The following is a 16076-nucleotide window of genomic DNA, read 5'->3' as shown; positions in this document are numbered from 1 at the left end:
TGTCTGCTGGCACAAAGTTATTCCTTCAACATTTTTTTCTGAACAAATTTGAATTGGGAGAATCAGTTAAATTGCATTAATTGTTTCCATTTGATGGCTGTGGTGTATTTGATCATTAATAGGAATCCTACAGTCGGCTTGTGTCACAGTTGTCAGACTGTGGCATTTCCAGTGGCCAATGCCTGTTGTCTTAGGAACTGTGTTGGTTAATGCTGGGTGGAGAGGTATTAGGACAGTCTTTGTCTATCAGCAAGAGAACAAGGGTCTTAGCTGCAAGGATGGATCAAAGGACTGTTTTGGAGCTGCCACATGGAAGCTGGAAAACAAGTTTTATATACCCTGGGTGCTAGGATCTAGAGACATTTCAGTCAGACTTGACAGCTGACAAGCTTGAGTGGCAGGTAAATTGGTGATGCTATCCACGGATACAAAGAAGATAATAAGAGGGCTTTCAGGGAAGAGTTCTAGCTCTGCTGAGCTCTAATTTCCTGCTATTCATTCACAGAAGAGAGAAGACTGTGTTTTGAGTTTGGATAGGGGGAGGTATCTAATCTGAAATACAAATAAATTAATATCTCTCTGCAGATGATTTATTGATCTGCTCCTTTCCCTAGAGCTAACTCAAAGATAATGTAGGAGGATAACAGAAGGATATGGCTCTCTGAGAGTCTGTCAAACACTAGGAATGAAGTCTTAAATAGGTAAAAAGTATGTAAGTGAAGCATGGTTGATTGTATCAGGTGAGAAAGGATGAGAGTTAATTACTCTTTTTGGGGTTCTGTTGAGCCTTTGATTGGCTTTGGTTAATCCAGAGTGGAAACTGAGAGGTTTGGACACAGATAACTGGATGTCTATGGAGTGAGTCAGAGAGAGTGAATGCATAATTAGGAAAGTGGAGCAGAGTCAAAGGCTTTTATTTGTTTATTTATAACAATATTTTTTATTTTTGAGGGGAAACAGAAAGAATAAACCAAGAAGACCACATAATATTTTAGCCATATCATTTTTTAAAAAAAATAATTTTACTTGTGTAATTTATTCCCTAGAGTGAAAATTTGGTGGCTTCTGGGCTTTTCTCCTTTTGCTTACTTTCATGGATCAGAAAGATAGGAAAAACAAGGATTGTTTTCTCAAATGTCTCCCCTTGGGACTTGCTGTTCTGCTATGTAGGTTTTACATGCAGCTAAGCCAATCTAATGATTTATGGCCACTGAAAGGTGGCTTTATTTTTTTGTGGTTCTATGTTCTGTCCTTTTCTTTATGCTGATGCTGCTACTTATTCGACTTGCTTGTCTGCCATGTGTTTATTTTCCTCATGGAAGTGTCCCAATGAGTGCCAAAATCAGCACAAGTTAGTCTGGAGTGCCCAGTTGGGAGACTAGTTTTGGAGATGGGGGATGTCATATTCTTAGCAGCCATAAACTGTGAGGCTGACTCAGAGTGCCTTCTGTACTTAACTACTGGGGTAAGATAAGCAGCTCTTCAAGAAATGGAATAGTGAAATTCCTCTCTGTTTCTATATAAGCAATGAGAAGAGTTGGCAGTTAACGAAGAAATAAGTTGATGATGATCCATGTTAATACAACTCATCCCCATGGGATTATCTGGCATTTTACAGCTCTGAGTTTTTTTCAGATTCTTTGCAAAACCTGCAAACTCTCAGTGAGCTACCTCCTGTGAGCTACCACTGACTCATCTTTTGGCTTAGGATGTAGTTTCACTGAGATCTGGCTGTACGATGACTTAGTACAAGGAGTTAAACCAGAAGAAAACCCAGTTTTTTTCTGGGATAGCTTTCTGCTCATTTAATTCCTTGAATCAAGCAGGCACCAGTATTTGCAAAATTGAGGCTGGAGAAGAATGCTGACAGGTAGAAGGGGGAAGCAGAATTGTCTTTTCAACAGAAGCTAAACCTTCTATTCATATCCACCTTGTTGCAGTGTGAGACTTCACCTTTAGGACCTGGCTTCACAGTTGATTGAAACTGATCTCATTCTGACTACTCTGGAAAGAAACCCTACTGCCTTCCTGGTATCAACCCTGTTAAAACAAGCCCTGCTCAAAATGGCTTATTTGCATATGTAGTCATGGGGTTACTAGCATCGACAGAAGGAAGATAAATCACATTAGGAGATGAAATGTGAGTTTGGATTTTTTCTGTAGCTTGGGATGGGGCCCCAACGAGAGTGTTATTAATGAGCTAGTGGGGACTACATGCAGCTCTCCGCTCATTGTCTGCTACCAGCAATTTAAGTCTTCACTGGAGCCTCTCTTCTTTGATATTCCACGATCATTGATTTTCCTTTGAACACTGACTCATTTACCCTAGTCTTCTCCCTCCTAAAGGATGAGCTAATGTCATTATAAAAATAATTCTTTTTTCTGTGATCAGCAGAACAAGTGAAGCCTGGTTTCCTATGGATTTGTCCTGATGTGGTACTGCTGTGCAGATTCTTGTATGTATATTAAACAGTGTCTGCACATGCTTACCATTTTATCAGTGACAGCTTTATTAGGACCTGTTTCATCCATTTGGCTTTGCACTTTACTTAAGTTACCTCTGTACAAATTTAGATGGAATTTAGCAATGGTTTAAACATGCTTCTTTTGGCAAGGAAAGTGGGGGAAGTAATGAGACCCAGAGGCAGAAACACTAACATAGAGTAATTTCATAAGCCTTCTTTCCTTAGGAAATAAGGCTAAAAATTAGTCTTTTGACAGTGACCTCTGCAGAGACTTCAAGCCAGGCTACAGACACAGAAAAGTTAATGTTGCTGTTTACCATGTAAGGGCTTCCAGTTACCTGCTGGTAACAGATTTCTTGTAAGGCTAAGCCAGCAGTTAGTGTTGCTCACTTGGTTATCTTCTCATCTTCAGCAATGTCTCTATCAGGTTTTGGGAACTTGTGGTGTAGTTTTTGTTTTGTTTTCTTTGTTGTTGTTGTTCTTGTTTTTTTGTTTTGGTTTTTTGTAGTTTTTGTTTTGTTTTTTTGCCAGTGTGCACTTATGCATCAGTTGCTTTCATTTATTTTTAATTTAATCTTTATACTTGAATAAATGTAGATATAAGACAAGATGTTAGAGAGACTTGTGGCTTACAGGACTCTAATGTCAGTGATGCCATAAAAAATAATGGCTTTAAATGCAACCAGCAATATGATCAGAGGATCATACTTGGGAGAAAAGCTAGCTGCTTCTCTGTGAGATTTTTGCTGTGTAATAAATATTGGGGTTTTTATTGCATTTTTCTCTGTTGTAAATTTACACTTCTATTACTTTAGCAACTAAAATAAACAACTTGTAAGAGGAAAACCTGCTTTTTCAGATTTCTGGGTGGATGCCAGTTTATTACAAAGGGGCCAGTTTATTACAAAGGGTCCACCTGCAAACAACCTTTGCAGATTTTTTCAGCAGCTGGATCCTGGAGCCAAACAGCATCATCTTCTTGGTTCTCTGTCCAATCACTTGGGCCTTGAAATGTCTGTTCTGTCCCCAGGTGTTACCTTTTTTCCTTGAACTAGTTTATAGATAGATCAGTTCCATGATTTTCTGACCCTGTCATTACAGAAATGTGCATGCTGGAGCAAGGGAGCAGGGAGTGAGCAGTCAGTCACAGGTACAACAGGAAGTGTGGGACTATCTGTCCAAGTGGTAATCCAGGTTTATGCTAGATTCCAGTGATGATACAAAACAAAGCACTGTACCTTGAAGGATATGTGTCAAGGGAAGAGAGAGGGAGAGAAACAGGCAGAACATGTCCCTCTGACTGTGGGAACTCAGATATTGCCAGACACCCCCAGCATTCTCTCCTGAGCATGCACATGATGCACTTCTCTGAGCACAAGTCATGTGAGAAACTTCATAGTGCCGGCCCCTGCTTGGTGACCTGCCCTTCAGCTGGTCAGCTGTGTCTGCTGCATCAGAGCATAAGGGATGGATGGAAAAGCTGGGGCCAAGCAGGCCTTCCCTCTAGAGGAGAATGAACCAGAGACAAGATGTGAGTTACTGCAGAGAAACTGCAATGCTTTGTAACTCAGTGAATTAATATAAAAATGGATAAAAGTTTCTTCACTGTAGAGCAAGACTGAGAGGTTTTGCAGAAACACTTAAGATACAGAAGCTGTAACTCTAAGGTATAAAGAATTTGTACATTCAAAATACAGATGCAAGTAAATACATGCAAAAACAAAACTCTGATCCTACCCCCAGCACCAGTGAGATCTAATATGGCCACATAGTGATGGCATAGATCAGGTCATTAGAACAAGTAGCTGCTTAACCTTTAATAGCATTGCCATCTTATTTCTGATAAGGAGGGCCTTCTTTGCTCAGAAAACTGTTATTCTGGAAATCTCCTGTGTTCCTTGTGAGTTATCACAATGCCTGTACCTCCTTCTTCAGTTAAGAAAAAAGGGGGAAAATAAAGACGAGTTACAGACTGAAAAAAATACTGCTTCTATAGGAGATTTTTGCCAAATACAGCCATTAGCTGCTTTGTTGCACTCTTTGGACGATGTGTCTGCTAAGTACCAAGTCTCTCCTAGGGAGATCCTCCTACCCTGATGACTACAAGTGGCAAAGTTAAAACAAAATTTGATGCTGTCAAATTGTTAAATTGATTTCACACAGCATTTTCAGTGGGTTCAGTCTCTAATTCAAATAGATGCAGCTAGGTGGAATTCTAACAGCACAAAATCTGGGAGATACCGGGAATTGCAAAGGAATTTGAAGAAATTGAGTGCTCGGATCCTCTTATTGGCAATGGAGTTTGGACTTAAAACTTGTTTGCTTTTTAACAGTGATGACCTCAAGCACTGATGATCGTAACCCTGAATACAGCAGCTGCCTGTATACTCACTGTCCAGGTTTTGTGGTGTCACACTTGTAACGTTCCTATTTCTCCACAAACACGGGGGGAACAATCGCTTGTCATGACTATTCCTCTGTTAATTTCTTAATACTCTCCATTTGATTTGTTCCCTCTTTGTTTTCTTCCAATGTGCCGCTTTGGAGGTGGCTGCGATTTGCTATTTATTGTCCTGGCTGCCTTTGTTCTTTACTTCCCATTCTATTCCGCTCCTCCTGCCCCAGGGGCTCCACGGCGCTCTGCGTGTGGGTGACTTCACAGCCGCTGCGGCTCGCTCCTCAAGCCCTCCCTAGTGGCAGAGAACAAACCGCACTTTTTACTCCAAAAATCTCTTTTTTAAAGAGCTGGCTTTCCGGTGTTCTTGCCAGCATTTTGCCCCGGCTGAAGGCACGTTGGCGCCCGCCCAGTGACACAGGCATCCCGCCACTAGCTGCCGTACAACATGGCGGCGCCCGCCGCCCACTCGTACCGCCGGCACAGAGGAAGCGTCCGCCACTCTAAGGCTCCCGGTGTGTGTGGCGACTGCCCCGCGGGGCGTTCCTGCAGCCGGACGCAGCCGTTCCGCGGGACGCAGGCAGCGGGCAGATCGGTGGGCGCCCGGCGGGGCCGCGGGCGGGCGGCGGGGCCGGGCGCGGGGGAGAGGCTGCTGCGCGCATCCCGGAGAGGCGGCGGCCGCAGGTGCGCCGGTGCGGGGTCCGGTGCGCCCGCGGCCTCCCGCATGCTCGCTCCCGGCGTCCGGGCCTCTTCCCTGGGTAGATAACCGCGACCGAGCCTAAAGCGGGCAGCGCCTGGTGCTGGGGGGAGCCGCGGGCGCCCCGCCTGCCACCATCCCGCCGGGCCTGGCAGCGGCCCGGAGGAGTTGGGCTGGGGTCCCGGGCCCGCTCCGGGCCCTGGCGCGCCGCTGCCGCCGGGGCTGAGCGGGGGCAGGGGTGTCTTACAGGGGCTTTTCCTGGCGCGGAGGGAGATCGGCACAAGGATCACGGGCATCCCCCGGCTGCCAGAGGGATAGTGGCTGTTGGACCGAGGCAGAGGCCGTCGCTGCGGGCCCGGTGTTGGCGCTCGGATTACGGGGTGGCAGCGAATGACCTGTTGCTTCGAGGGCCCTCAGGCAGGTGCCCGGGCAGTGCTCGGGGTGCTGGGAGCGGCTGTGCAGGGCTGCAGTAGCATCAACACCCCAACTTCTGCGTGTGGGGAAGAGTGCGTGGTGAGGACAGCCCTTTAGAAACAACGTGGTGGGTTGGGGAGGTAGCGATGTGTTGCAATCAGCGATGGAGGGGCAGGATTGATTTCAGTTTATTCAAGAGGTACTAAGCTGTATGATTGAGGGACAGCTATGGTAAAAATAAGATGCTGCTGCTTTAGGGCTTTTCAATGCCTGAAGAGCCATTTGACCCTAGTATGGATGTGAATGTAATGGGCAAATGCCTGATATTTACTAATGCACGAACGAACATGCTTATTCTGCAGCAGTTTCATTTTGGCCTTGTTTAGGTTGATCTAGTTACAAACTGAACTAAAACCTGTTGATAATAACCGTGACTAGTTTATTTTTTGAATAGCAGAGTTTGTGGAAGCGCTTAGTTGCACCAGTGTAATTTAATGGATTCCCTTTAAGGTTTTTAGTGGTATGATCAACAACAGCATTCAGTCTCCTCTTCCTGCCCAATCCAGCAGGAATCTGTCCACAGGTACCCAGTCTATCAAAGTGGGACCTAGATCTTTTTCCTGTCAGGATCACAAGTTGTGGCTAGAACCTCGTTATGATATCATTGCATGTGTTTAATATCTCTAAACACATTTCATTAAGTTGCCTTTAATTTATTTTATTTTTCTCTGCAGGCCATGATGAAATCCCACAATGCCATTTTGAGAGGGTGAGGTGAAGGGGGAGAAAAGGGCAATAAAAAATGGCCAAGCAAACAGCCGTGACGATTACTTTGGCGACCCTGCTGGGTGTTGCACTGGGGGGCCTGGTTTTGTGGAAAGCGACCCAGCGTCGGAAAGGAAAAACACACTGTAGTAGTCAGCAAGAGGAAGCAACAGTGAAGTCTGGAGATGAGAAACTCATTAAGGCAGAGGATAAGAAGGTGCTTTCCTTCCTCAAATCTCCCACCTTTTTCTGGTTAGAGAGGACCCTTGGTGCAGACATAGTAGTAGTTTCAGTGCAGGAGGAGTGGGATCATGTTGAGCCATTGCTGAAGAAGGAGCTGGAGAAGTGGCCGGTTCTTGGAATTGACTGTGAGTGGGTGAGTGATCAGGAGGTGCCTCTCCTTCCTTTAGATTTCAAATTGCATGGGGAAATCATTGAAGGTGGAGCAATTCCTTTGCTTAAACAGGTACCACGGGGCTGACTATTGAAACTGTGATTGTCTGTCATGATAGCAGTGAAGAAGCTGCTAATTTTGATTCTTCTTGTGTTTAAACATGCTAAGTTGTTAATTCACCAGATGTATTTGTTTACTGAGTTCCTGTGATAAATCGACTTTACTAAATATAGTAACAGTTGTATGGCCAAATACAGCACTATGTGTTTTGTTTAATATCTCTTTAGAAGTAGCTTGAGCTTACACTATTTTAAATCCAGTTACATATTTAAGAAATAATATCTTAAGAACGTTAAATTCAAAAAGTAGTATAATGTTGATACATAGATAAAACTCATTGGGGCAACCAGAAAGTTCCTCTTCTACTTGAACATTTGCATGTGAGATATCTCAAACAGCCTTAAAGTAATTTATAAAGCCTGGCTTTGCCATTGTTTTGACTGGAAATTTATTCACCCCCCAGTCATTAGTGTAAGCCACAGTTAAACAATATATTTACGATAAACATTTATATAGTGGGTGGCTTTGTGCTGATGTGGATTCAAAAATGTTTCTGATTTCTTCCACCAGCTCAGCTATGAAGGGGAAAGGTGAAAGGGGGAAAGATTCTCTTGTGGGAATGTGGCAAGAAGTAGCTTGAGGACAGTAATACTGTGAAAAAGACCACATAACTTGCAGTGAATTTTTAGAGACATGTAACAATACTTGACTTTGTAAACTGATAAGTATTTTCTGCTTTTAGTAGCCTTTTTGCCATTTGCTTCAGTTCCAGTATTACTAATAATATGGTATCCTGGACTCTCATTTTTGATTTCATTACAGGTGTCTGTGGAGGGAAAAGCAAATCCTGTATCCCTGTTACAGATGGCTTCTTCCAGTGGCCTCTGCATTCTTGTTCGGTTGCCCAGGCTTGTTGCCAGTGGCCAGACTCTTCCAAAGACCCTGTTGGACATCATGGCAGATAGTGCTGTGTTGAAAGTTGGAGTAGGATGCTGGGAAGATGCTTGCAAATTGCTTCATGATTATGGCCTTCCAGTCAAAGGGAGCATGGATCTCCGGTATTTAGCCATGAGACAGCGGTAAGTGCCTGAAGACAGAGGTGGGTCCATTTGAGGCATCATTTGAGTTGGAAATATATCTTAGGTGATTTGCAAAAGCTAAATGATATCAGGCTGGTATGTCTGGAATTCTCAGGGTGGCTTTAGAGAGTGGGCATTGATAGCTGCAGCCCAAGAACATTTATGTCATGCTTCTATTCTGTGGTCTTAATGGAAATGAAATCTTCATGAGGAATTCATTTGCTAGTTGTGTCCTTTAGTCTTCTCTCACAGACTGGTACCTTTGTGGGCTTGTCTGTGTATCATGCTTCAGTTTTTAAGAAGTTCAGGCACAATGATGTAATGCAGTGAGAGTGAACACTGTGTCAGCAGATGTTTGAATACACTGCCTAGAAGTGTGAGTTAAATGTGCCCAGGGCACATAAGTGGAACTGTTGAATTTCAAGATTTCTTGAAAAATTGCTAAATAAATAAGTTCCAGTTTTCTCTTTTAATAACAATTCTTTTATGGAAAGGTTACACTTGTGATGCCATTTTCTTATCTTTCACTCTTCCTAAAACAAAATGTTTTACTTGCAAAATAGTCTTCATGTACAGTTATATGTGTGCCTGGGTGTGGTGTTAGTGATCTGGGCCGTGGGTTTGCTGACCTGTTGGTGCCTTTTTAGCATTGAGAATGGACTTCTTGTCTCTGGTGGCCAGGATTCTTCCGAGTCATTCCTGGTTCTTGGGCTTCTCATGAATCCCTGGGACAATACATACATCACTGTATGATGGACCTCTTTAGCTCAGAAGTGAGTAGTAGATCAGAGCCAAACACTTCAGCCTTAAATGTTACTAGCTCCTAGCCTTGCCTGCTTTGCATATTGCAGACACGAGATAACTACTAAATCTAGAAAGAACATTTTAGTAGAGGGGAGGGAAAGGGCCTGTAAAGCTGACAAGCGATAGTGTGACAGTGTGCTTGTTGTTTGAGTCTTGCATCATGTGCATTGTGTTCTCACAGGTTCAGGCTGTATGAGGCCATCTCAGTATATAGTTTCATTTTCAATATGTTTATTTCACTTTCTTTGTTGAACTGCAGGAAGGATCTACTTCACAACTGCCTTAGCCTTAAGTCTTTAGCAGAAAAAGTCCTGAACTTCCCACTTGACAAGTCTCCTCATGTGCGTTGCAGCAACTGGGAAGCAGAAGAACTGACACAAGATCAGGTGTGTTCTCCACTTAAACTTAACTGTTTCGGGAGGAAAAGTAACCTTCTTAGTTGAAAAAGAGGGAGATCTGAGCCTATTCAGATTATACCTCAAAACCTTACATGTGACAGGGCCTAAAGCTAATTTCAGACTCACTGCTTACATTTCCCTCCTTTTCCATGAAGATAATTTTTTGCTATTCTCCCTGGATTCTTTACCCTTGTTTTCCTTTAGTCCTGAAAGATATGTGAGGCAAGATACTTTGAAGAAATGTTTCCAAGACCTGACCTTTTCATTATTTCCTTCAGTCTGTAGCAGTCTGCAGTATTTGAGAGATACTGGAAATCTTGTTCACCTTCTTTAGAGCATTGTTGTTTTCCCTGACTTCTTTAGTCAAGCTGTACATGCCTGCATAAGTAGTGACCGGCAGAGGGAGTGACAGGACAAAAAAACCATGCTGAATACTCAGCCACTGTGTCAAAAGGGAACTTTTTATGAGGGGGGGATTGGTGAGGTTGGAGGATGTATGACTTAAATATATTTTCAGACCCTTGCAGTTCTTGGGGGCACTACCCCAGGGTAGTGGGATGTGATGATGTTATGAAAGTGCCTCTCAACTGGCAAAACTTCTCATGTGAACTTCAAAAGGAAATGAATCCAGCTTCTGGTTTTACTGTACCTTGTGCTAAAGACTGATAACGTTGGGTGTATTTGCTGTTTGTCATTATCTTAATTTCTCTGCTTTTCTGCAGGTTCTCTATGCTGCTAGGGATGCCCAGGTCTCAGTGGCTCTGTTCTTTCATTTGCTGGGATTTGCCAGCCTCCCTGATACATCTGAAGGTGAAAACTCTCTCACTAATTGGGAGAAAGTACAGGGTAAATGCCAGGGCTTGGTGGATATCCCATTTAGAGGAAGGAAGAGTGGCAGCACAGGAGAGGAGAAGAGTGGAGAGGTACGTTCCCCTCAGAAAACAAAGAATCGGAAATCTTGGGTGAATGGCCAGCCCCCTGGCAATCAGCAAATGAGAGATCCACGGAGACAGAAGCGAAAGCCTCTGGGTGTGGGATATTCTGCACGGTGAGTATGTGAGCACATCTTACTCTTTGCATTGCATTCGGAAAACCCTGAGTGTTGCCTCATGCTCTAGTCATTAAACAAAGCAGATAGTGTGAACTAGGAAAGGGAACACAGAACCTAGCAGTCAGGGGGTCCTGTTTCTGTTTTCCTCATTTTCCTCTAGGTGGTATTGAAAGTAGGAGCACTTAGATCTTTACTTAGATCATGAACAAGTTGAGGTGTTGTTTTTAAGTTTTTCCCTTCTTTCCTTCCCCTGTGGAAGCATTAGCCAGAGAGCAGAGTCATAGCAGTTGGCTTTCCAGGTGTTATTCTTGGGTATCAAAGGTGTCCTGAGCAGGGCCAGGAGTTGGACTCGATGATCCTGATGGATCCCTTCCAACTCAGCCTGTTCTATGGTTCTGTGATTCTGCTACCCAAACAGCTGTGCCCTGTCTTCTCCAAGGAAAAGATGGCAACTGCACAGAGCTTGCCCTTTCATCAGGGTCTGCCTCGTGGACTGTTGTTTGTCCTTTGGTGTCCCATGTCTCCATGGCCACAGAGATGGCAGGGCTGAAAGCTGAGGTTAGCAGGGGTAAGACATGGTATGTGCGGTGCCAGAGGGCACAGGAAGGAACAGCCTGTGGTAGCAGCAAAGCAGTGCCCTTCTGTGTTGGCCAGGGGGCAGGGGGAGAGAATAGTTCTGCTTTGGCCCTGCAGAGGCAGCTGTTGCTGGATTCAGGATTATCATCCTTGCAGGCGGTTTATTGGAGTGAATCCTTAAATTTTTGTGGGCTTTTGCTAGTAAGAGTTCAGTTGTTTTTAAATGAAAAACAAGTTGGAAAAGTCACTTTAAGCTAAATGTAGTGGAAGATGTGGGATATCTATATGTTTGGTTTTGGTCGGATACAATCTAATAAATTTTATCACTGGACATAACTAAAATTATACATAATTATCATTAGGAAAGAAATACATTTTTGTATTTGTATTTTTTCCTTTTTAAGTTTATTGGATTGGCAACAGAGAAATTTTAGTGTAATCAATAGTATTGATTTCATTAGCAGTGATTAACAGTATCGTGTTTTACAGAGCAAGTCCCTCTTTTTTTTAATTTTTTTTTATTTGGAGGCTGTATAATACAAAACAGAAGGACTGTGTCTCACAGGAGGATAAAAATTTAAACAAAATTACATTCCAAGATAAATTAAGATCTCCCCCATATATGTTTATTTATTTTTGGTTTTTTACTGTGCTTGACTTCATGAGAGATATGTAGACTCACTGCTTTTTTCAGTATTTACAGCAATGTGCCTCTGGTCTGTAATAACACAGTGGATGTGGTTTTGAAAGTCCTTTTTCACTCTTCCTTTCTATTTAATTCTGTTTAATTTTAATGTTTATTCATTTAGAGTTGGGAAGTACTGAAATTGTGGTAACTGAGTTGAACTGTTGATGCTCAGTGGAAGGAGACCTCGTGTATCTTCTGTTGGGTTTTTTTCCCCTCACAGACCTCAGAAGAAATAATTTTTTTTGATTGCATAGCCTGTGAATCAACTTTGTTATCTGGTAGAGCCCTGCTGAGTACTAATTTGTACAATCTCACTGTAGAGAGGAAAGGAAACTTTTCTGCAGTATGTTGTGATATATCTGGCCAGTTCCTCCCAGGTCCTCTCTTAGCCCAGCCTGCTCCATGCTTCAGTTTTGTTTGAAGGATGTTGGCAGAGTAAGGAAATGTTTTCTGCAGAACAGAGCCCTTCCACATACTGCCACAAACTGCCAGAGACTGCTCAAGCAGGACTTCTTGTCACTGCCAAAGGTTGGGGCCTGTGTTTGAGGGCATCAGCTCAGCTTCGTTGTTCTCCTGAACTCATGTTCGAGTTCCCAGTGCTGCAAGAGTGTTTTTGGACCATTTCTCTTGGGTGAATAAAGTAATTGCTATTCACACTAAATTTTAGAAAGGTTTTCATAATAAAACGTTAAAATCTAGGCTTAGGCAGTTGATCCTTGAAACTGCCTTGCCTGTAAGTTGATGCTTACTCTTAAGAGCTTACTCTTAAGAGTGCTCATCATCCTTTGTGACTTCAATTCTCTTTTGTTTTCTAATTAATTTGTAAAAAAATGCTGTCTTAATTGATGGCATCTCTTGAAAATTTGGATTCAGGAGTTAGAATTCTGTTGGCAGCAGGAGAGCAAAGATACCTTAGAGTCACTTGGTGAACCCTGGATAGATTTTGAGATGTACTTCCCTGAGCAGCAGCCTGGGGAGTGTCTCAGCAGTGTCAAATTTGTGTTTAGGGGTACTCCTTTGATTCAGAGGGAGCTGCCTGAACTGCAGTGGGACACAGGGCTATAGAAAGCTCTGGGGTTTTTTACATGCTATTATAGGTGCTGTAATACTGCCCTTGTTTCATAGAAAATCCCCATTGTATGACAACTGCTTCCTGCATGCACCAGATGGACAGCCCCTGTGCACTTGTGATCGCAAGAAGGCTCAGTGGTATTTGGACAAGGGGATTGGAGGTAAGCATACCAGTTTTCCTGTTGGTATTGGAAATGCAGCTCTCTCTGCCCTCCTCTCCCCCCTTTCCCCCTCTGCCACCTCTCCCCTCTCTCTCTCTCCTTCCTCTTCTTCATAATGGAGCATGAATTTTTTTGTATCCTTTTTTATTGGAGGTACTGTTGGCAATTCACTAGAATTCACTTACATTGTAGCATTGTTATTTTAGCTTTTCAATACAATTTGTCTTGAACATTTTCTTTGCCTTTATCCTTTTAGAGCTAGTTAGCACAGATCCTTTTGTTGTGAAGCTGCGGTTTGAGCCTTCAGGACGTCCTGAATCTCAAGTTGATTATTATCTGACAGTCAAGGAAAACCTCTGTGTTGTGTGTGGCAAGCGAGAATCCTATATCCGGTGAGTTGTTTAGTGGGTAGGAGAAAAATTCATCTTCTAGAATAGGACTGAGATCTGCATCAAGTTTGGTATCCAGAAGTTTGGTTAGTGGCCTGAAACATTGTGCTTGCTCATGTCCTGGATGGTACACTGTTTGAGTGCTCTGCAGTTGTTTGGCTGTGTGAGACACTGAAGAGACCAGCCTTTCCTCTTACAGAGGCAGGAGATACTGATCCCAGGAGAGATCAGAGCATATGGAACTTGCATGTGCTGCCGTTTGAGTGACGGGGGCAGCAGTGTGCTGACACACATTGGGTGGGTGGCATCCCCTCCGAAAAGAGCAGTACTGTTCCTTCCACTACCTAATCCTTTATTTTTGAAAGGTTTAGGTGAGCCTAAAGCTCACGAGATCAAAAAAAACCAAGGTTTTTCTCTTTGTCTTTTTGGTTGCTACTGATTAGTAGAGAAGTGTACTTGTCATAGTGCATTACTTGATTTTTTATTTTTTCTTTTACAATATGAATCTTTAATTGAAAATGATGAATTTTTGGAAAGGAAAAAAGAGAAATGCAGAAAATCTCGAGAGAGAACTACAAATGAAAAGAATAAAAATAATCACTTTCTGTGATTTCTGTGTCCTGGTAATCTTTGCTTACCTGGACTTTTAGTTTTAGTTATCTCTTTCTGGGGCAGGAAGAAAAGGAACTGGGAAGCAGCAGCTCCAGACAAATACAATGAGCTGTTTGTTTTGTCTTCTCTAGGAAGAACGTTGTTCCTCACGAATACCGAAGACACTTCCCCATCCAGATGAAGGACCACAACTCGCATGACGTGCTCCTGCTCTGCACATCTTGCCATGCCATCTCCAATTACTATGACAACCACCTCAAGCAGCAGCTGGCCCAGGAGTTCGGGGCTCCGATCGGCTCCGAGGAAGGTGTGCGTCTCCTGGAGGACCCTCTGCGCAGGCAAGTGCGCTCGGGGGCGCGAGCCCTGCTGAATGCAGACAGCCTGCCTGACCCCCGAAGGGCAGAGCTGCTGCAAAGCATCAAGGACTTCTATAACACAGACACAGTCACTCCAGAGATGCTCCAGGCAGCAGCTGGTCTGGAAACCAGGTATAGCAAGCCCATGTAGGCTGGATGTAAGGTTTTTAGTAATTTATACTGCATTTCTTACTGGTTTTGTTTTCGTTTGTACCCATCTCCCCTCAACCCACCACTGGGTCCTGTCTCTGGACCACAGCTCTTGTCTCTTTCCCACTTTCCCTTCCTCCTCACCAGTCTTCTGATCTTGCTCTCCATCTTCCCCTCCAACATTTTGCACTTCTTCTGAAGGACAGATCAGGAAGAGAGTCTGAAGAACAGTCATGTCAGAAGTCTTCTTCACTTTCTTAAAGCCACTAGACTATTGTCTAGTCTCTGCATGAAATGTGTATTTTGTCCTCTTTATGCTTACTGTTATTTGTAAAGTGCAGATGTTGTAACTCAGAACCCATCCAGGCAGGGAATTCAGTGACAGGCTCAGCACTCTTAGGGGTCATATGATTCTTGCCTTGAGAAATTTGCAGTCTCTTTAGGAGGTTGTAATGGACCTTAAGAGCTTTGTTTAGTGTTGCTGTAAAGAACAACACTTTCTCAGTTCAGGGAAACCAGCTTTACAGTATAACTGTTCTGCAGAAAACAGTCTGGCAAAAGCTGAAGCAAAGGTTAAAATTCTCTCTTGGTTAGCTTGCTCTGTCTGTAATTAAACTCTGCAGCTGAAAGTATCTTCAGTGTCTTGCTGTTCACTGGAGACAGATCTGGAGTCTGACAGTGGGCTTGTGTGAAAATAAATTGTGCTTGTGTCCTGGCAGGATCTGCAATGAGAGCTACGTGCCACACGGGCTGAAGGTGGTGCAGTGTTGTGCTAAAGGAGGCCTGCGCTCTCTTATGCAGCTGGAAAGACGCTGGCGGCAGCATTTCTTGGACAGCATGAAGCCCAAACACCTCCCAGAGCAATGGTCAGTGGACCATAATCATGTGAAGTTGATCCAAAAATATGGGGAGGATCTTCAGATCAAGCTGTCATGAAACTAACTTCCTGAACTCTGGATACTGTCTAATGGACATCTGTAACTGAAGATGGAAAGACAATTCTTATTTCTATGTCTACACTAATACCTGGGGCCTGGGTTTGCAAAAGGGCAGCAGTAGATCTGCCAGATTTTCCAGTTAGAGTTAAATTTGACAGTTTATAGAGTTAAATCCCTTGACTTGAACTTTCAGGTTTGGAAGTTTAATCCTAGTTTGTCACTTACTAGTTTGGTGCAAGAGTGATAAGGGAACTTGTCTTCTCAAAGTGACTGTGAAGAAACATTTTCTAGCCCCCAGGATGTCTGATGCCTTCATATCATCTCTCATAATAAAGTGAGTCCAGAGAAAGGCAACAAAAGCACAATAGATGAATGTTTCTAGATGTTCTGACATATATTTGTACCCTTGACTTTGCCTTGAGAGTCTTTTATCTTGAGGGTCTTCTTGATAAAAATCTTTCTTTCTTTTCAGTGCAGTTGTACTTACAAGAGTTCTTCCTAGAGAAGACCTCCTGCCAGAGAGGGATTCCTTGTTTGGAAGAAGTGAAGAAACCTTATTTTTTGCAGATTCTGAGCTGTCCCAGTGTTGCAGATAGGCCTCAGCAAGTTTCCT

The 16076-nt window shown here is 43.3% G+C and overlaps 1 protein-coding gene across 8 annotated transcripts; it reads left to right on the top strand.

Moving 5' to 3' along the window:
• The first annotated feature begins 5285 nt into the window (after positions 1 to 5285).
• On the top strand, positions 5286 to 15873 carry EXD2 (exonuclease 3'-5' domain containing 2). 8 transcript variants are annotated; one of them, XM_014252166.2, is made up of 10 exons: positions 5384 to 5455; positions 5807 to 5974; positions 6706 to 7112; positions 8013 to 8269; positions 9333 to 9459; positions 10194 to 10519; positions 12912 to 13018; positions 13275 to 13410; positions 14151 to 14507; positions 15245 to 15873. In XM_014252166.2, exons 3-10 carry the CDS (start codon positions 6774 to 6776, stop codon positions 15459 to 15461), a joined length of 1866 nt encoding a protein of 621 aa, XP_014107641.1. In that variant the 5' UTR covers positions 5384 to 5455; positions 5807 to 5974; positions 6706 to 6773; the 3' UTR covers positions 15462 to 15873. The 8 variants fall into 8 exon arrangements, with proteins under 8 accessions (XP_087914347.1, XP_014107643.1, XP_014107641.1 ...); XM_088058220.1 differs by having other exon boundaries at positions 5447 to 5544; XM_088058221.1 differs by lacking the exons at positions 5384 to 5455; positions 5807 to 5974 and adding an exon at positions 5286 to 5375.
• The last annotated feature ends 203 nt before the right edge of the window (positions 15874 to 16076 follow it).

This window comes from Pseudopodoces humilis, chromosome 7 (assembly GCF_049639895.1).
Source record: "Pseudopodoces humilis isolate 2021_Gansu_Grassland_sample_001 chromosome 7, ASM4963989v1, whole genome shotgun sequence".
In the NCBI taxonomy this organism is placed as follows: domain Eukaryota; kingdom Metazoa; phylum Chordata; class Aves; order Passeriformes; family Paridae; genus Pseudopodoces; species Pseudopodoces humilis.
The sequence above is the reverse complement of the archived record's forward strand: the minus strand, read 5'-3'. Positions and strand labels throughout refer to the sequence as shown.